The sequence below is a fragment of the Pungitius pungitius genome, chromosome 2 (genome assembly GCF_949316345.1).
Source record: "Pungitius pungitius chromosome 2, fPunPun2.1, whole genome shotgun sequence".
NCBI classification, from domain to species: Eukaryota; Metazoa; Chordata; class Actinopteri; order Perciformes; family Gasterosteidae; genus Pungitius; species Pungitius pungitius.
In genome coordinates, this window is record NC_084901.1 from 7,959,896 (window position 1) to 7,980,612 (window position 20,717).

A 20,717-nucleotide genomic window follows, 5' to 3' on the forward strand; every position below is an offset into this window, starting at 1 on the left:
GACATGGGTTATTTCCTGTAAAGATATGAGCCTTAGCTAACCCGTTTTTACAGCACAATTTGCTGTAAATGCCTCAGTGGGACATAGTGCAAAGCTGTCATTAACATTAGCTCCCCCTTTACTTTTCCCACAACGTCATCTCTGTTTGTGCAGGGACATTTTTTTTGCGGATGCATTGGAACACGTATCACTAGGCAAGAAAATACCCCATGGTATTACAAATAAAAGTTAAATATATTAAGTTTATTTGAAACTACCACATAACATAATTCATGTTATTGAAACATCAGATGTAATTGTATTGTACACTGCATGATACAAAAAATAAACAGTTTCATTCTGACAAACAGTTTTTTAATACAACATTGGAGGTGAAGCAACTAGGTCCTCCTATCCAACAATCTGCTTTACTGTCAGTGGAAATTTTCACTGTGGTAACCACATTCCTCTTATGTTTACAAAATAAAACATAATCCAGCTTGACATATTATTGTGCTTGTAGTCAAAATATTCACGGGTCAACAATGAGTCTTGATGGCAGGATTTGTGCAAGAAACCTTAGGTAACGAGAGCCGTCATGTTTTTAGCAGAAGGTTAAGGATTCAAATACATTTTATTACACTTAAAATTACAATATTTGTCAAACAATGGCTGCATGCATTAAATTAATTCTTGTTCATGATTGATGATATCAGAACATTCTCTGATCCAAAACTGAACAGACAATTGCCTTGATCTGTGCTAAATGTATAAGTATAGTCAAAGTATAGAAAATATGATTTACAAGTTTGAAACATTATGGCACACGTTAAATAATGACAAGTGTTTCTTCACCCAATACTCTCAAACTGGTGGTAGGTAGATTGTTGCTGATTTCAATACGGTTCTAGTACACAAAGAAAGGACCCGACAAAGCTGAATCTAATCTTATGAGTTGAACTAACATGCACTAGATTTCCAAAATAAATGGAATATTTAATTATTGATTTGCCTACGGCACAACCAACACTATGTTTTCCTCAAGGATTAAAATGTTATAACCTCTCTAACAGCTCTGCTTCTTTTACAGTTCACGATTAATATTTATTATCAGTGCATACATGACTGCGGCAGCCATGTCCAGATATCCTTATTGGGTGTACACCATTTTAAAATGGTTGCCAAACTTGCCATGTCCTCCTCTTATTTAGCTTTTGATCAGTCTGCAGAGTGAAAGCTGGCATCCGGGACCCAATCCATAGCAATTGGCTGCTCTGAGATCAAGATCATTACCAAACATTTTTACACATCTGTGGTGTAAGATCACAACAGTTTGTTCTCCACTGTCTCCCCTTTCATTGAAACAGCCACAACACCTACAAAAGCTGCCTCTCCCCAGCAGTGTGCAGCCTCAGGAGCTGCACAATGCGCTGCTTCCAGTGCATTGATGTGTGTGAAAGCATCAGTAGATCTTTACAGACACCCGGTTTCCACTTGGCCTACATAAACAGTCCCAACGCATGTTCATGAACACGTGGCATCCACTCAGTACATGTCCCTATATATCTCCTGCAGGAGCGGGTGCAGCGACGTGTCCTCCGTTGTTTTGATTTCCTGCACCAACTTCGCGTGCTCCGTGACCAGCTGCCGCAGGTCAGCCAGCTTCTGCAGCAGTCTGGGGAAGAGGAAGTTGTCGTCCGGGTGATTGGCCAGCAGGTGGAGCCGGAGGGCCTGAACGATGCTTTCCTGCAGCCTCTCCACTTGAGGCACATCCACCAAGCCTGGGCGATCTGGAGGGAAGGGATCAGGGACACATGGAGAAGGATTCAGGTTTCATTTTGTTGCACCAGTTTTTTTGTTGTTGTTTTTTGTTTTTTCAATAATTGCGAGTTACCTCCGCAGCAGATAATGGCAGCGACAAAAAGGGCCAGGTCGCTGTCGTCCAGCTCCAGGGAGTTGAAGCGTGTGGCGAACTGGAATTTTGGCTCCATCATGTCGCTAAATGGCCGCCGGCGGCTCTTGAGGAACTCTCGGGTGACGAAGCCTCCGCCGCGAGCCACCAGGAGGCCGTCTTTGTTCATGCAGGAGGCCAGGAGGGTGAAGAGGGCTTCATAAACACCATACTTCAACAGGGTCACCTACAATAGGGGAGGTGAGAGGGGCCACAGCGTGACTCGGAGGGCACCTTGTTTCTGTGACTCATCGACGCACCGCTACTAAAGCCCACCTGGTCATTCAGGTCCAGGTTCGGGAAACCCGGCACCGCCTTGGCGAACTCCGTCAGCTCCGTGACCGTCTCCACCGAGGTGCTCTGGCAGCAGTGGAAGAGCCTGGCCTCAGCCTCCCTTTGCTGGAGTTCCCCGCACACGAACCCCTCCCCAGCACGAGGCCCGCTCTCCAGCGCCGGACCGTCGCCGTTTCCCACCTGGGCCGCCAACGTCCGCTCTGCCAGCTGGAACGTCTCCATGTCGTGAATGATGAACGGCTGCGGGGGGGGGGGGGGGGGGGGGGGGCGGAGGAGAAGACGAGGCAGATCCGACGCCAGGAGGCGGGGTTAGTTATTTTTAGTCTCTCGGCTACACAGGCACTAAGATGAATTCAATATTCACCGGCTTGCTGGTCTTTCCGGTGAGTATGAGGCGAGCCTTCGCCTTGCTCATGTTGAAGTTGGCCACGTAGGCCTCGTGGATGTGCCCGACCAGACTCTTGTGGTCGGTCAGCGCGGGGCTCGCCACCTCTTTCGCCACCGTCTTGCATTGGGCCTTCAGCTTCAGCTTCTCCGCCTGAGGCATCCGACCGAACCGGATGGCTGGTGCACAGACACGGTCGTCATTCAGCAACAGCGAGAAGGCTCGTCTTTATAAATAGTTGCCGTGTTATTTTACAGAAAACACACACACGCGCACACACACACACACACACACACCGAGACGTCCGACACAACACACAAAAAGTGCCCCCCGACAGATCTCTTGAGAGGACAACATGTCGGCCCCCTCTCGGGTTCCTCAATGTTCAATCTGCAGTGGGAGGCCAACGAACCCAGTGACCGCTCAGCAGTCGACGGGCCAGATGTGGAGCTATGGGCCTGTGCTTTGTCAGCGTCGAGCCGGCTGCGGCAGGAGCAGAACTTTGTTCCATAAAACCCCCGTCGATGTAAAGCACGTCGAGTACGAGCCAAACCGCATTAGGACACATCCTGTTGTCTAGAACACATACCTCGGGATCTGGGTGGCTTTGTGACACAGAAGTTCTGTCCTTGCTGTTTATCATTAATTGGGTTCATATAGACTTTAAAGCTCAATTAGAAGTGGAATCTGTTAATTGACAATGGTTTTGCAGTCAGAGCTTAAGTTGGAGTGGTATGATCCTCAGCAATATAATGTTGGGTCGATTCATGGACTCTACTCTGCTCCTACTACTCTTACAGTACATTTACCATGGCTGGACCACTCTCCTGTAATTGCCACTTGAGGGCTGTTGTTTAGCAAACACAGATGATGTAAACCACGTGGCAGGTTTACCATTGTGGGACATGCCCACAGAGAGGCACTTGTGGAATCGGCAGTACTGGCACTTGTTGCGGTTCTTCTTTTGGATTTTGCAGTTGTGTTCACACTTATCGTACTCCAGCTTCAGCCGGATGGTCCGTCTGAAGAAACCCTGGTAGAGACACAAAGGCACATGCTGTCATTTAAAGATGTGTTACTGTTGTGGTACTTCCAGGTCAGAAATGATGAAATCGCACTTTCTTGTTTCTTGTTCTTCCGAGTTTGTATCCTTATGGTTGAAATGCACCGATTGTCGCTTATGATGAAAGCCCCAGCTAAATGACATGTCATGTAATGTAAAACGACCCGCCCCTGCCACACGCCCCCGACGACGCTGCTTGAAAACATTTTAAAGATCATTTAAATAACAACCAAAATGCCAAATTTGAAAATATTGGTAACCACTTTTATTCTGTTAGCACTATTGACGCTGTTGGCAAGCCCTCAATCATAGATGTGCTCCGACTCTGGAATTCAACACTTTTTGAACAACTCGTTTTAGGATAACTGCTTTTTAACCTCAAGCCATTTTTTTCTGCTTTCATTTCTGCGGTTCTGATTTGCATGGGATCACCTTTAACTATTTCACAAGCACTGTACAGCAGGTTAGGCCTGGCGTTACTGCATTACATTCTGGTTTGGACTGTATAGTGCAAGTACATTTATTCTTAAAGAGCAATGTGCTCCAGGGTGTATAGTAAGCTCCTACCTTTATAAAATACAACCCTAATTGGACCAGACGTCTTGCAGCCCTCCAACTCACACGGGGATACACGGCAGCGGGGCCAACGCAGGCCAACAGATGTCAAACTGACAAATCTTTGTCTCGCACACCTGCATATTTCAGCCATAACATTCCTCATCCTTCACCGTGGAAGCAATAGGAATTTCTGTCAGTATATCTGAAGCCACATGGTCAGCCATCATCTTACAGAAGAGCTTGTCTGCCTTCATGTTGAAGACAAGACCGTTATTGGGGGTCATCATTTGTCTCACGTACGTTTTTTTTTGTGGTATTAGACCTGGATATTTTCATCATGGAAACATAAAGTGGAAAGAATGTAAAGGTCAGAAACTGCGGGAGGACAAAACAGATGTGAGCAGGGCGCATGCCTCTGCTAGTCCGTGTATGGGTGTGCAGACACTGACACAACCAGTACTTTGATATACAGCCGTGAGCAACTAAAAACGTACTCCACAATGCTTTCTTAAGGGCAAATGTGCTGTAGTGAAATCGAATGAAAAGCTGGACTTCAGGCATCTTTAGTGGATTCAAGCTAACTTCCATCTATCAGAAGTGTTGTGATGAACCGCCCCCCTTACTGAAGGCTTTCTGCAAACCCAACCGCTATTCTAGACGCCTCATGCAAATTATAAACCGCCCTCACTTCAGATTTAATCCTCTTGCGCAGTAGCATGACAGCACAACCCTTTCACATTCCATTCCCATTCCCACGAGCGAGCGAGCGAGCGCCCTTCTCTTAAGGCGAGGTGTTGAAAGTGATATGCGGAGCACGTCGAGCGAGTACTGGGACTGCCACACGTCCTTTTTCCGTCACGGCAAATGATCATCAATTGGAGCATTTTTAGGAACAGAGTATCAAAATACTTCCCACCCATGTTTCAGAGTCCAACGGGTTTTAGTTACCCTACTTGAGAGAGGTAGCGGTCTGACACGAGTTTAACAGTAGTCTCTGTTGACTCTGATGAATGATAAGTAGGTCAGATGGTCACATGTGCATTGTGCAACCGAGCGATCATCTTGCACTGGTGCAAAAATGTCATAAAGAGAAATTGTCTCTAATGCATTAGGGTGAAATATCAGACTCTGTCTCAAGGAGCGATGATGGAGGAAACCGAAAGAAGAGAACACCAGTAGCCACTCTGTCCAACCGCAGAGAAACGAGTAGCACCGGGACAATCTCAGCCAGGGTTGCAGGGAGAAAACGTTAGAAGCAGGCAAAAAGCCACGTATGCACAGCAAACAATGGCTCAGATGAGCGGCAGTGGTGGGAGAGGAGCTCACGTGACACTAATGATCCGTAATGCTTTTTAACACACAACGAGGCATCCAATGACGTCGTTGTACTCCCTAAAATCGCATGTCCTCTCGGTCCTGCTGAGCTGAACGGTTTCAGGTGAACGCAAAACCAAAAGGTCCCGTATTGTGCCATCCCAGTGTATGACGGTCACAACTGGTAATGTTCCAGCAACAGCTCAGTGTGTGTGTGTGTGTGTGTGTGTGTGTGTGTACGGGTGCTTGTGTGTATTAACGTCACTCAGTCGGGCCAGGTGCCGAGCAGCAGAGAGGTGGCAAGTCGAGCGAGGCCGCCATGTCCCCCACCTCACATGACCTGGCCGCCCGCCCGCCTGCCCGCCTCAGAAACTTTCCACTGGCCTCCAGGTCAGGCGCCTCCGCAGGCCAAGGGTGGTTTTGGGTGTGCGCGCGTGTGGTTGTGTACACACGAGTGTGTGTGTGTGTGTGTGTGCATTTGGGGTTTTGTGCAAACATTTGTATCTTTTGCGTGACCGCCACCCGCTTCAGTCCCACAGCGCTCACCTTGCAGCCCTCACAGGCGTGCACGCCGTAGTGGAAGCCGGAGGCCTTGTCCGAGCACACCCGGCACTCCAGGTTGAGGGGGCCCGAGCTCTCCTCCGGACTGGGGGCGGCCGCGCCCACCCCCGACGAGGGACTGGAGGCTGGGGTCAAAGTGTCTGCGGGGCGACAACAGAGCAGAGACCACAGCGAGTGACTTCACTGGCTGACCTTTGAACTCATTCAGACTGAAACGGATGCCTACACGTTCACAACTGTTGCTCCGGTCACTATAAACCTATTTAAAAAAAAGAAATGTGCAAGACTTTTGTGAATAGTTTGACAATATTTGGAGTTCCGGGGAAACACGGCCAATGTCTTTCTTAAGAGTTAGAGGAGATGATTGATGCCACACGGTCAGTACGTCTCAGCAAAGCCAACCCATGTAAAAGACATACAAGGTTAACTAGTGAGCCTTAGGTTTAGTGGCTCAGCATCAGGCTAAGTGACAGCTGGCTGTATAGGCTTAGTTTCATACTTCAACTATAGAAATGGCATTAAAGTTCTCCTCAAACACCTGGCAAGAAACATAAATGGCAAACCTTATAAATCTCTTCAACTCCTCTATACTCAAAAAGGATCAACCAGGTTGTACGGGCCGAAACGATTTGTCTGCTGGGATGATTTTGTACCCACAACTATGATGAAGAGAAACAGCTGCTAGAAAAAAATATATATTTTCATGTTACACCTGTAATATAAATAGAACATACCAAACCACCAGTCACAACAAAAGGAAACAAGCTCCTGATCCATTGTTGCATCCCGCATTAGAAGGTGATATCGGACTCTTAACAAGCAAATTTACCACAAAAATGATGGCGAGAGTCCGATATCTCTTCAGGCAGGAAAAATGTTGGAGTCCTGCCAGAAAGCGGATTAGTAATGAGGCTTCTTTTGTTTGTGCTCGTGAGTCGTTTGTAAAGTGCTGCTCAGGAATTTCGGAGACAACATCATCAATCAGTGCAGCCGTCTGGAGCCCAAGGTTCAGAAGGTCAGTGTGGTCAATTTCTAACACGACGCATCATGTCAGCCAAGCGACAAATACCCTTTTGACTGGCTCACCCAGCGCGATGGAGCTCTCGGACCCTGAGCCGGTGCTCTGGTACGCCGGGAAATCGAATCCCAGAGCGTCGTCGTCGCCGATGGAGCGGGAGATGTCGCGAAGGTCCTCCATCAGGTCTCCACACAGCGGACTGTCGAGCAGGGAGTCCCCCAGAGGGGACGGGGGGCTAAAGAGATCCCCGGCCATGGCGGAGAGCAAGTCAAACCAGGAGCGACCCCTCACTCACCAGACTGTAATAAGAGGGGAGGATAATGAGGACAATGGCTGATAATGAGGGAGAGAGACAACGTCGCACGCCTTCGATCGATTTTAGAACGTCTGAGGTGGTTGTAGTTTTTTTTCTGCACTTCCATTTGTCTGTGTCGAAAAATGTCAACAACCCAGTCAGCAGCGACACATGGTTAACGGGTCGAATTCTAATCTTTCCAGCTAAAGTACAGAGCTGCGTATCTGATTTATTAAACAAACAAGACGCGCCAGAGACTCGGCCAGCGCCGCGCGCCGCGCCTCGTGGCTTTCAGTGACTTCCGGCTACGCCGCTCTTCACAGAGAATCAAACCGCTGGATCTCACACTTTTGTGTGGGGCGGGAGATTGTTGGGAGTCCTCAGCTGCGCACAGGGTAAAGGAGATCTGCTTGAGCCATCCCAAACCATCACAGCACCGCCCCCCCCCCCCCCCCCCCAACTTCCAGTAATTCATAGCGGCAGATGTTGTTGTGGAATAAATTGTGGATCTACACGTCGTAATGTAAAAGCTCCCTGCAGTAATGGCGACGTGATGATGAGTTCCCTCCCCTGGACCGTTAACTCCTTGAAATGTATTTGTTTATTTTAAGTAATACCATCCAGGGAGGAGTCGCCGACTCCTCTCTGATCCAACACACGGAGGCATTTGGCTGTGGGGCCGTCACAGGCCACATGTGAGCTCAGTGTAGAACCCCCGGTTTACACAGCTGCTTACATATGTAAGCCCGGCGTGGAGAACATTGCGCAACTTCAAACGCTCACTGCTCTGGGCCGTGCCTTTTGAAGTGGTGGAACACGACGGGTTTGGTCGGCGCGCTCTCTCCTCGTGTGCAGAGGACGTGGTCACAGCATGTTGATCCTTGTTTATCGAGTGTTGGGGCTGCAGGCCCGGACAGGACAGAAGCCCTTTGGGCCTAAGAGGTACATCTGTAAGTGTAAAAAGCCTTGTAGCTAAAGTATGTCGTAACTCGGGGAGTTCCCTGTGGAGATCACACAGAGCGAGGCAGCTAACCGCTGTCCGTCGCGCTGCTTTGCAGTGATCAAATTTAAATTCCTTTGTCAAGAGGCAGATTGTGCAACTGCGATTTTTTTTTTTCCCTCGCACAATACCTTGCATTTATAAGGGAGCGCATTGAGTTCATTGAGTTCAAACTAGAATTAACCTATCATGTTTCGCCCCGCATCTACAGCCATGGGGGGCTCTTTAAGATGTTTTGAGCCTACATTACACTTATGTAGAATTATTATTATTATTAATTATAAATAGTAAATATCTGGGTTGTTTCAATATGCAGGACCGGACAATCCCAGATCTGGTTTTGAGGATTTCAACGTAGTATATTGGAAATGAATGTGCCAAAGTCGTTTAAATTTTTTTTTTCAGAGGCAGAGCGAGGTGATACCAAATTTGGTAACCAGTGCTGACCCCAGAGAAACCATGTTGTTTGTAATGACTTTTGGAGGGACCATTACACGGCAGTCTAACTCAAGACGAACACATGAACCAGTGTTGCGAAAGGAAATCAATGACGTATTTCCGCAGAGTCTCAATGGTAAGAATTTCTAACTTAACATGAGCCACGCTTTCCATTCTGTCAGTTTTGTCTTTGCTCATACAGCTATCAATATGGTAAATTAACTGAAACTGAAACATCAGGGCTATTGGAACACACAGCCCGGTTTATGTTGGGTCTGCCAACCAATATTTACTGATCAGCTTTGTCAAACAAAGCAGTTTCAATAGAATCAAGGGCACATCTCTCACATCTTTGACTGCAGCCTCGGTGTTGAAATGGGCTCCAAATCCAGCCTTCAAATTCTCTGGGCCAGTGGTTCTCCACCTTATTCTCCTTAAGGACCACAATTCTCAAAAATTCATCAGGTCAGAGCCCTGGTACGATTTATCTCCAGGGATCCTGCCTCATAATATTTCGACGGTCAGATATGATTAAGACCAGAATTATATTTTAGTTGGCTAAAGTTACGATACATAACCCTGAAGGAATTGAAAACGACGACACATTCGGCTCACATCCACAGCGAATATTTCTGGGGACTCCATCAGGGGCCCCCGGCCCAGAACAACTGACCGAGAGAACCATTTCAGGCTAAAGAGCTGCAGAGTTTCTGGTAGGCTTTATTTAAAATCAGTAGTATTTGTTTCCCATCAATGGAAGGAAGTTATTGAGCAATGAGCGGTGTTGGGTTGTCAGTGTCGAGCTTACTCATCTTTGGTTGATGACATCTGACTAAATGATTGTCTTGCCTTGCCCCGTGAGTTTGCTGCACTTCTCCATTTCGTTTGCCAGACATCCTCATCGGCAGAGTTTGAGTAGCGAGTCGGCAACAACGAGATGGTGAGGTTTGGAGAACAGGCCTCAGAGTCGTTAAATGTAGGCTAAATGTACTCGCAGTAAGTTTTGAGCACTAACAGTTGCACAGATCCAAACAGGAATGGGATAACTTGTGAGAGGGAGACCGGGTCCTGGCTCAACATGAGTGGAGGAACCGGTCACACTGGTGCTACGAACACGGCGACCTGAAACCAGAACTGTGACCAAAGTCTACCTGGTGTTTTTGAAAGTAAATGAATGCAGCGAATTTTAAAACATTTTGATGGTTCCATGTTTTTTTGGAGTGGTTTCTTTTGGAGAGTAAATTGAACATATTTGGGTCATTGTTACGTTGCCATGAACAATGGCTTAGCTTAGTCCGCTTAATCCCTTGTGGAAAATAATCACTAATTGAACAGCAAAAGCTGCACCGACGCAGGTTTTGTTGCCTCGGTTCCCCTTTCATCATTGAACTCAACAAGTGAACAAGTAAATGATGACACTTTTCCAATGATCCACCTGCTCTGTAACTTGAGCTACAATATAAAACCAGGTCGGTGACACTAACTCTTAACTGGGCTGACATGACTTCATGGGTCCTCTCAGAGATGACTTTGGCCCGGCCCGTGTTTCCCCGTCACATCAAAGAACATTGTGTTTAAAGTCCCACAGGAACTATAATCCCAGACAGCGAGGCTCTATCTTTAGGTCGCAGGAGAAGAGGAAACAGTAAGTGTCACTGAGACGACGGATAACAGCGAGGATACAACCATGAGGAAAAGTAACCTCAAACCCCCCCCAATCCCCGTGACAGTAACCCTAAATCAGGAGCAGTCGTTTTGACCTTAGCGTGACCTTTTTAAGTCTCTGCAACAACAAGGTCATCCGTGTGACTCACGTAGGAGACCCAAAACAAACCACCGCATCTCGCTTCGAACGGAGATATTTTCCACTCAGGAGGAAGCACGTCTTGACGCCGTGTGGTTTTATTACAAAAACAGGTGCGGGTTGAGGCAGCCAGGAAGTTCGCCACATGCACGGAGAACATTTTACATGCATTCTTCCTCCTGCAGAGGAGCAGGACGCCTTCAGCTGTAATCTAACACGGGGCTAAATCATCTCAGTAAGGGAGCCCGATCCACTCGTGCAACACTACTTAGGACACTGCTCGGGCGCGTCATAAAAACGGAGACGCCACACGCCGGACGTGAATAATAAAAGTTTGTTAATTCCCCTCCTAGTCACAATTACATAAGCGTCAAGGGAAGGTTACGGATTACCTCAGAGGATGCGATCGGAAGCACTTGTAGATGCTGCTGACGGCATGGCCGCCCCTCGGTACCGGGACGCTGCGGTCCCGATCCGCTGTGAAACTTCATGCGTTGTCGCCTCCCGGCGCGCCGCACACACATCCGCACGTCCTCTCTGCCGGAAGTGACGCGACGACGGCCGGACGCGCTCACACCCCCTGACACACCTATGGTTCCGACCAATGGGGTCACAGGGATTTAAAAAAAAAGAAAACGGACTTTTTTTTCTTGGGTTTTGTTTTGGAAGTATGCCTTTACTTCTCCGTCTCTCCTAAATCACTTAAGATGTACCGTTATTTATTTATATATATAACGTTTTGGAGCTGGCTGTATATGCATTGTATACTATGGTATGTTTAGTTACCCAATAGGAGAGTAAACATACCGCATGTAGTGGTGCTCCAACTTGACGGAATTTTCTCAAAGTCTCAAATGTAGGACTTTTAACAAGTGTCACCTACAGCACGTTTCACTCCATACAACAATTGTATCCAACAACTTTATTTGAAAGTCATTTTAGGGTTCTTTACTGATACATATTTTACTCACAACGAGACTAAGAAATGTGATAAACTGCTAACATTTTAACATTGAATTTTTCTGTATGAATGTCAACGTAATTGCAAAGGACTCTTAATATGGTTTAACTTCAAGACGTTTAAAAAAAAAGTACAAATATCTAGCGCCATCTACTGTGTGTGGGTGCTCAGCAACGTTTCAAAGTGTGCAGCCTGAAGTGAAAGACGAGCGCACTGTTCTGAGGATGATCTCACACAGGCAGACATGTGGGAGGGTGTAATTTATGACACTTTGCAGGGACCTCGGCACCTGGTCTTCTTAAGTCTTCCACGCTGTGAAGCATAATTAAGTGAAATACAAAGTGTGAACCACATATGAGCCTTGGAGATGAAGTATGGGCTGCAACGTAAAATTGTGAAAGCTACGAGTAAACTCGGTTAGATAATGATGAACATTTGTCAAATAAAATTGACTCTCTTATGGATATTTTGAATTTTGTATCTTCACCACATGGATACAGAACATTCACACGTGAAAGCCTCATAAAAACACTCCAGTCATTGTTTGTTTTCATATTATTTATGATCCAATCTTTAATTATGTATTCATGAAACAGTACAAAATCATGGTTCTGAAAGTGATATTTTCAAACCCAACTGCCCTAAAAATGTGTTAAGCATTGACGGTTGCTATGAAATGCTTAATGTGATTTAGCAACACTCACCCATTTGAAATCCAGTGCGCAATGAGTTTCTTTCTGAGTAGAAAGGTGTGCCCCTGTGATGTATTGTTGCCCTCCAGGGAAGGCAGTAGGTTGTATAGTTAGCTCCCGATGGGGTAAAATAACAACCCTTAAACCACACAACCTACTACCTCACCCTGTACGAACACCATGGAGTACACTTATCTCGTCTCTGTCCGACTGTGTAGCTACTGTGTAAATACAGCCAGGTTACTTTTGATGACATTATAGTTAAAAGATATACTCAGAAGATGGTCAGGTAATCAAAACGGATAGCCGACATGCTGAAGACATAGATACACACATTCATGATCTCCCTCTTAACTGTCTCAAAATCTATTACATTGCTCTCATTGTTAGCGTTATATAGATATGCATTTATAAAAATATGTGATCTGCAGTGTTGAAGTTGTTTTTTCCTCTGTGCCGATGCTGATGAAGGCGCCGCCATTACAGCCGCTTCAGGAAAGACAGTAAGTTGTATAGTCATCTGACAGCTTGGGAATGACCCTAAGACTATACAACCTACTACCTCACCCCAAAGGACAGTTTATCTCCCACAGGTGTCTCTCATGTCCCGCGGCTGATGGTCGATCTGTGGGAACACAAACTCAGAAGACAGAAGGCTCTTCTCGTACAAGTTCATCAAATAAAAATACCTTTTCTATTTTGACGGCTGAAAAGTGGAAGACATATCTGCTGATGAAGACTGAGATTATTTCTCATGTGTAATTTAATGTGAGAGCAAAGTGCGCCTGTGTGTTTAAATGTTGTCAGAATACTTCCTGTGCTTACGCCTGACACGTTGTCTCATTGGCTTGTCAGCTCTCCTCCTCTCAGGTTTCCTCGGCCTGATGGAGACAAATGGGAGGAGAGAGTGAGCTCCTGCAGGGTGCGGAAAGGTCAAACTTTCACCTCTTTGTTTCACACATAACGACTGCGCCACGCTGTGTGCAAGAGACCCAGCACGGTCACACAACAAACATGGAAATCAGCACATGGTATCCTTGAATGTCGGTGTGTATTTTCTACGGCGACACGCTACACCGTTAACTTAAAATCAGTCAGATAAATCTTCTGTGATCCACCATGCGTCATCTGTATCAATGTTATGCATGTCAAATGAGCAGAAATCTTCACAGGTTCCTGAGTGAGACAGGAGCTCAGCTGTGGTCCCCCCCCCCCCCCCCCCCCCCCCCTCCCCCTCCCCCATGCCGGGGGGAGGGAGGATGGCGACCAAGGAGAGAAACTTGAGGAAGCGAGCGTGGACCGAACATCCAAAAGTGAGTCACAGCTTTAACTCCTCACAGGCACGCACGCACCGGTTTGCGGCAGTTTTTATTGCAGCTCGGTTATCCCATAAATGCCACACAAATCTCGGCACGAGCTACTTAACGCCCAGGCCTGGAAGGTATATGGTGGACCTGCACCTCGCTCCTACACGTGCTCCGCTAACGATGACAATGATAGGGGTCGCGATTTGTGGACCCTTTACAAAACACATCTTGTTATTTATTGTCTTTTTAAAATTTTCCTGAAAAAGTGGCATTGTTCCTCTGGATTAACCACAGGCATCATCGGGAGCTGTTTTAATTGGAACTTCGTCCTCCTAACGAAATAGTGCATTCAAAAACTGGTTTGAGCAATCAAAATTCAAAAGAACTTTCTCACAGCCAACATTTGGCTTGGTCATTGTAGGAGAAGCACATGTGTTACTAATAACACCAACGATGGCGCCGCTCCGTTCCGGTGAAGGTCAACTTTAATGATACAGAGATCCTGAAATCAAGGCAGCTAAATGGAATTCAGCCATTTTTTATTTTAGCATTTACACTGTGACAGGTCAAAATGGAGTCCCATGATAAGGAGTCTTCTGTATTTGTATTTTTTTTTTAACCTACTGAACTTACATGCTAGGAGACGGTTAAAATTACGCACTATATTTTGCAGCGTGTATCTTGTTTTGTTAATTTTAAAAATAGTCTTCAGAGATTAGTATTATTGTCAATGCCCTCCAAAAGCACCTGTATCCAGTACACTGCAGTAGAAGTATTAACTAATGAGAAGTGTAACCCAGGGTCATACTGTAGCCATGGTCTTGTGCACAGCTTTTAAAAAAAGCACTCAACAAACCTCTTGGACACATGGTGCCATAAACCGAAAACTGTGTTAAACTGTCAAGAATAATCCATGAAATGATTTGGGATTAGCCCCTAAACTCTTTGAAGTAAGTGGACACTGTGTTTCTGCAGGATTGACATAAAACTGTCTAATCAGCAACACATCAAAAGCAATTACTTTTTGTTGCTCTTCTATGATTTTTTTTTTTTAAATGATGACTTTTATACATTGACACAATCCGCTCTCGTCACTAGAGAAATTTGAGCTGAAAACAATTCAACATCAAACGAACACCTTTGATCGTATCTGTGTCTGCCAGAGCCCAAAACCAACCATAGCGCTCAGGCCCCTAGGAAGAACCTTTAAAATATATAGAAGTGCGAGCACGCGCCTTGTGTCGGGTCATTCGGCCTGCAGTTGAACAGAACCACCAACAGGTGTCATGTCTGCTCAAGTGCACGGGGGAGAGCGAGTGCAGAGTGGAGGACTCCCGTGACAATGAGGCCTTTGTGCAGTTGTGGGTGCCAGCCGGTGTGCCCTCGTGTACCGTTTCCCTCTAATCTTCATTTGCCCTTTAGGCTGACGCCGTTTCTTTCCCCTTTTTTTCTGATTAATTTCCTTTGAGGAGATTATTTTAGAGCCACACTAGAGACTTACTGATTAAGAGGACATAAGACACACAAACCGGCGCAGTCGGTTATGATGGGACGCGTCGCTGCTCTGTGCTGGGAACAATGTGCGTTGGATTGCGTTCAAAAAAGTAACGACACACTGTGTTAATTTGGTTGTGGTCCCGCAGGACGCTGAAACCAGAACCCAAAGGATGCACGCTCCCAGGCACGGACCTCACTGAAAGGATCTCGACACTGAATTCAGCGGACCGGTGGCACACACACGCAGCTAAACGCGCCCTTGAATGTGAAGTAAATATATACTTGTATCAGACAAAAATCCATAAAGATTCTTTTTAATAAATCTTGAAACTAACCTTGACAATGAGGTGTCACCAGGAGTTGAATTCCTAAATAATGAACCTGCAAATAAAAGAAAAAAAAACACTTAAAAATAATTACACACACACAAACATCTTCTCCTTACACACACACACAGGCAAAATACAATGAGGATGCATTCAAACAACCGACCAAGGTGTCCTTGTAGTCTTCGGGTCATGAACCTGCCAAGCAGCTACTTGACTGTATCATTATGTGACTTGTCATGGCTCAGAATACTGCAGCCGAATAGTATCTGCATGACTCTATTACAACACTAGCCACTAATTCTTAGGATTACGAAAATTTCCAGCGGGAATTACATTGCTTTATATTATTTATTACATCCATCGAGGTCTTATTCAATTAACTTCTAAAAATAAAATTCTGGAATTTTTAGTCTTAAAGATGTTGAAAATATACAAGGCAATAATAGAAGAATCAATCAAATTAAGCTACCATAAAATCCACATTTGTTTGAAAATAATTTTAAATACTATGCAAATGTACAAAATATATAGTTCATGTTACAGGTCTCCCCCCACTCACACACAATGTTGTCAATGTCAAAGTTTTTTGAGAAAAGGTATTTTATCAATCATAAAGCATAATTAAAACAATACAAAGAAATGAAAATGTAGCACATATATTGTAACAAAAAAACAGCATTGTTTAATTGATAAAATGAAACAAAAATAGATCTAAAAAAATCACTATTTTAATCTTAAAATTTAACTTGAGAAACTTCATATATATATGTGTGTGTGTGTGTGTGTGTGTGTGTGTGTGTGTTTGTTAAAAACAAAAAATACGCACAAAAAGACTTTGTGTTGCTCAACCCTTAGATATGGAGATTTAGATTTTCCCACAAACTTTTGTTTCTGCTTCTTTTGAATTCTCCCTGCTAAAGCAAAGCTTATCAAATCATCATTTAACTTCCTCTCTTAACAAATTAACAGCTGATTTTAATGCCAACTTTTTAACCCTGACGCGCTCATCAGGATTGGGAGTGCTCAGAATAATAATCTGTATTTGTGTGTGTGTGTGTGCCTTTGTGTGTGTTTATTATACTCTAATACACGTGTGATTGGGGGAGACTGTGTGGCCATCTGTAGTTTGTGCATTGTGTGTGTGTGTGTGTGTGTGTGTGTGTGTGAAAATGTGCAGAGGAGGAGGCTGTGCCCTGCACTCCTTGGGAGAGGCGTGGGAACCCCATTCATCTTAAGAGCCAGGGTTCATTGTGGGGTACATAGCATCAAATGTGTCTGGGTGTTTGCTTGTGTGTGTGTGTGTGTGTGTGTGTCTGTGTGTGTGTGTGTCCTGTGTGTCTGGTTCAAGACGTGGTATCATGGTCTTTATGTTAGACTAAATTCCCATCATAAAAAAATCAATAGATTAATTCATCATCAAGATTAACCGAGTCAGTTTTTTAAGTGAAAATATATATATATTCTTAAAAGGATTCCAAGGTCAAACTACATCTTTTATTTCTCATCTTTTTTGCAGAATTACCTCCTCTAGTAGTTCAGAAACAGACCTGACAGTATGCATGAGACACTTTGAAACGTATCTGTGTCAGAGGAACCCTTTCCTAAAAGTTAATTGGGCTGATCAACGTGTTCCAAATGATGAAACCGGTATTAAAGCGTGTTCGTCCACGTTTCCCTGTCGGGCGTTTGAGTTTGAGATCTTTTATTTCTACACACTGCGTGAGAGTGAGTTCAGTGGAATGAGGTAGCAAAGATAAAGATAGAAAAGAAGAAAAAAATCTAAAAGCAACCGCAGCCGTCCTGTGCACTGTGAGTCCATTAGCGTTTAACGTTTAAAGTGTTGATTTGACATCCGCTGAGGTGCTAACTCGTACCTCCACCGCGCCGAGGGTCTCACAACGCGAGTGTGGACGCACCGAATCCAGCAAGCAAAGTGGGCCGCACAGCTTGTCAGACGTGGGATGTAGGTGGGGGGACTGAAGCTATCTGGGATGACTCACGCTACCTCCACTCCTACCTATTGGTTGGTCATGGGAGACGCTGATGTGCCGAGGCGCTCAACAGGAAGCCAAGTCGACAGACAGTATAGTCGAGAACTTTCAATTAGCGCTGGTTCAAAAAAAGGGATTCATGAACGATGATTAAAACATGCCATGCTGGAAGGTTATAAGTGATGGCTGTAGCACACTGAGGGCTTTAATTACGTGGAAAATATAATACGGATAAAAATAGAGCTGGTATTCTTGATACGGGATTAAGCAGGTGTGATCTTAATATTCATGACACTAAAACTTAGTCGGTTACGAGGGATTTGGGATTTAATTTATTCCTCACACCGTATAAAACATTGGTCATAACGGGTATTTCCAAAAGGCTTGTTTGAGCTATCACAAAGCTATGTGTGGCCACGTGTCAGCAAAGACCCCTTTTCAAATAATTTAACCGTTTTTGACGGACAAAAGCTCGCCATATTCACCAAGGTGAGGTTTTAACGAGAAAGCTCAATACTAATAAATACTGCTAAGAGTTTTCCGATAGCTGACTAGGAGAGAGACAGGGTGAGAGAGAGAAAGAAAGAGAACAGATTCTGTGGGGCTCGGCCTTGTGTAGCAGGCCTTGTCTTTCCCTCGGCCCAAAGTTGCAGCCCTGGTCCCTCTCTGCTCCCTCCAAAACCGTCTTTCTTTCACACACACACACACACACACACACACAAAAAGACCTGGAGCGCAAAACTGCAGGTAGGAATACCCCAAAGACAATAGCTTGGTTTTGTGTGAGAATCAAAGCCCATGCCGCGTCCCCCCCCGCCCCCCCCCCTCTATATTTAGTAAGCCTCCTCTATGATGCCAGAAGGATACGACAACCTGATTCCAAACACACAAACTCTGTGATCGGGTCAACCGAATTCGCGCTGGGGCGTTTCTATCGACATTGTGCGACTTTGCCGACACAGAACCCTTGCATGTGCGCGCGCTACACACAAACAAGCGCACACAAAACACACACACACTTAAGGACTTACCACTGAGATTTTGGAGACAACTGGCGCACGAAACGCAGTGATCGGCTATCCCGGGTAAAGCACCGAAATCCCCCGCCGATGGTTGCAGCAGCAGCAGCACACGGTCCGTCCGCATCTCCTCTCTGTGGAGAAGGGCAGAGAAGGAGCTCGGATTCAGTCACACAGCTTTGCACTCCCTGCAAGGAGTAGGCGGGCACGCCAACGAGAGACCCATTCAGAGTCCCAGAGAGTGCCAGCCTCCCTGTCTGCTCCAGCGCCTCGTCTGTGAGTCCGTCTGCCCATCTGTCGGGGTCTTACGCTGCCAAACTGGCCTCCTTAGCCCAAACCCGTGCCTCTGCCTCGGGTTACCCGCCTCAACTCAGCTAACTGCTCTTTAATATTTACAAACCTCGGCTCTCCCCTGTCTGCCACCTCCTAGTGTGGGACTGTCAGGGCTCGCCACAATAAGGAGGCCATGTGGGTTTCCCATGGAGTCGCGTGTTCCTCCCGTCTGGCAGTTAACAAGGCTTTGAAAGAGGAATGTTAGCAAACAGAGCCCCTGAATGTCGGATGAATGCTAAGCCAGCCAGCCAGTTAGATTGCAGCACTGGCCCGGGCATATGAATAATGCAGAAGACTCGCCAGGGAGGAGAAGCGGCTGGGCTCCGCCTCCCGCTGCCCCTTCCGAACTCCACCCGCCCCTCCTTCTTCTTTTTCCCCGCTTGAAACTCAAATGCCTTCACGGGAGCAAGAGAGCGGAGCGGAAAGGGAGGGAGGTGGTGGTGGTGGGGGGGGGGGGGGGGTTCAAGATCACTGCTGCTACTCCCTCACGTAATACAGAAAAAAGTCCTGCAAGAGTAGAATAGTTACAGATACACACGTTATTACTGGGAATACGTTGTTAAACGTACTACTTTCTTCCTGTCGTTGGGAACGCTCACTCTTTTTTGCCTTTTTTGTGTCTTTTGTTTGGAATTGGCACCTATCCCAGAAAAAGCCCCGTCCCTGCTCCACCCTCATGCTCCCCTTTCACTAGAGACTGCCCGAGAGAGAGAGAGAGAGAGAGAGAGAGGGTGGGGCAGAAAACCCGACAGAGGGAGAGGTTTAGAGATGGAAAGGGAGAAGAAGGCGGAGGGCAGGAGAGTTAGGGGAACAAGAAAATATACGAGAAATCATCTGCAGAAATCAAGAAACACTCACACGGAATCGAGCAGCTGGCGGAGCGACAGGCGAGAACACAAACTGCGTCCTCTTCGTCCTCAGCTCTAGGGAGGACTCACGAGACAAGGAAGCGTGGCGAGCAACCGCTGAGCACGTGCTCCAGAGAGCCTCTGCATCCCAGTAGAGCAGGACCTCAAAAACACTGAAATTCCCCAGTTTAACTCTACCGACAGCGGCGAAAAATGTTGGAATGCATGGGATAGGTGGCCGTAGGTGGGGGGGGGGGTTGGGAGGTCCTGGAAAAACGTCTCTGCAAATGCCGCGGCGTTGTCGAAGTAGGAGTAAAGCGAAGCCACTTGTTGCATGATGTTGAGTAGCAGATCTTGCAGAGGGCAGCGAGTGCAGGCATGGGGTTAAAATTCTGGGACTGGGAGTAGTAAAAAATCCCTCCCTCTTTTGGCACAGGCTACAGCCAAAAGGGGAGGGCCCGCCTGTAGAAATAGCAGCAGAGCGTTTTTCCCCTCTCGTCCTAGTCCACCCGGCCGGGATCCCAGGGAGAGAGGAGGAGAGCGATGGATAGAAAAAGAAAGAAGCTAGAGCCGAGAGGGGAGGGGGTGAGTGAGGGAGGGAGGGAGGGACGGGAGAAGAGTTGTGAGTGGAGGAGAAAGGGCTCAGCTGATGATGAAACGGTGACGTGTGAGAGTGCGTACGCTCTGCGTGCTGCCATCACCTGACCGGCGTGACGTGCGCGTGCATGAGGTGGGGCGGGGGGGGGGGGGGGGATACATGGAGGAGCACAGCGAACACACACATGCTAACAATACCGAATGGTTAAAGGATTCTGGAACATCCTGCACAACACCTCACTCTGGTGACCACGCGGACGGTTAACGACTCATCTTTTCCTTTCAGAGCTGTTTTATATCTTTGACCCACATTTCCTTCGACACACAACCTCAGGCGGGTGGTGAGCGGCGGCGTACCCTTAACAAAAGGCCGAAAAAAACGAAGGTCTGCGCAAATTTACCGACGGATCTCATCTCAGTTGATAAGCGTAGCACCTGGGTGCGACTGCCCCGCCACGATCGGACCTTCCCCGCAGTGCGCAC

The 20,717-nt window shown here is 46.5% G+C and overlaps 1 protein-coding gene across 1 annotated transcript; it reads right to left on the minus strand.

The window, feature by feature from the left end:
* Positions 1–222: 222 nt before the first annotated feature.
* Positions 223–19,815, minus strand: pparaa (peroxisome proliferator-activated receptor alpha a). Its single transcript, XM_037462309.2, has 12 exons — positions 19,648–19,815; positions 18,469–18,590; positions 15,453–15,498; positions 12,326–13,194; positions 11,053–11,933; positions 7,192–7,422; positions 6,091–6,245; positions 3,504–3,642; positions 2,589–2,788; positions 2,207–2,464; positions 1,874–2,117; positions 223–1,769 (listed from the first exon to the last, which is right to left on the minus strand). The coding sequence occupies exons 6-12, from the start codon at positions 7,376–7,378 to the stop codon at positions 1,525–1,527; spliced, it is 1,428 nt and encodes a 475-aa protein (XP_037318206.2). The 5' UTR covers positions 7,379–7,422; positions 11,053–11,933; positions 12,326–13,194; positions 15,453–15,498; positions 18,469–18,590; positions 19,648–19,815; the 3' UTR covers positions 223–1,524.
* Between the last annotated feature and the right edge of the window lie 902 nt (positions 19,816–20,717).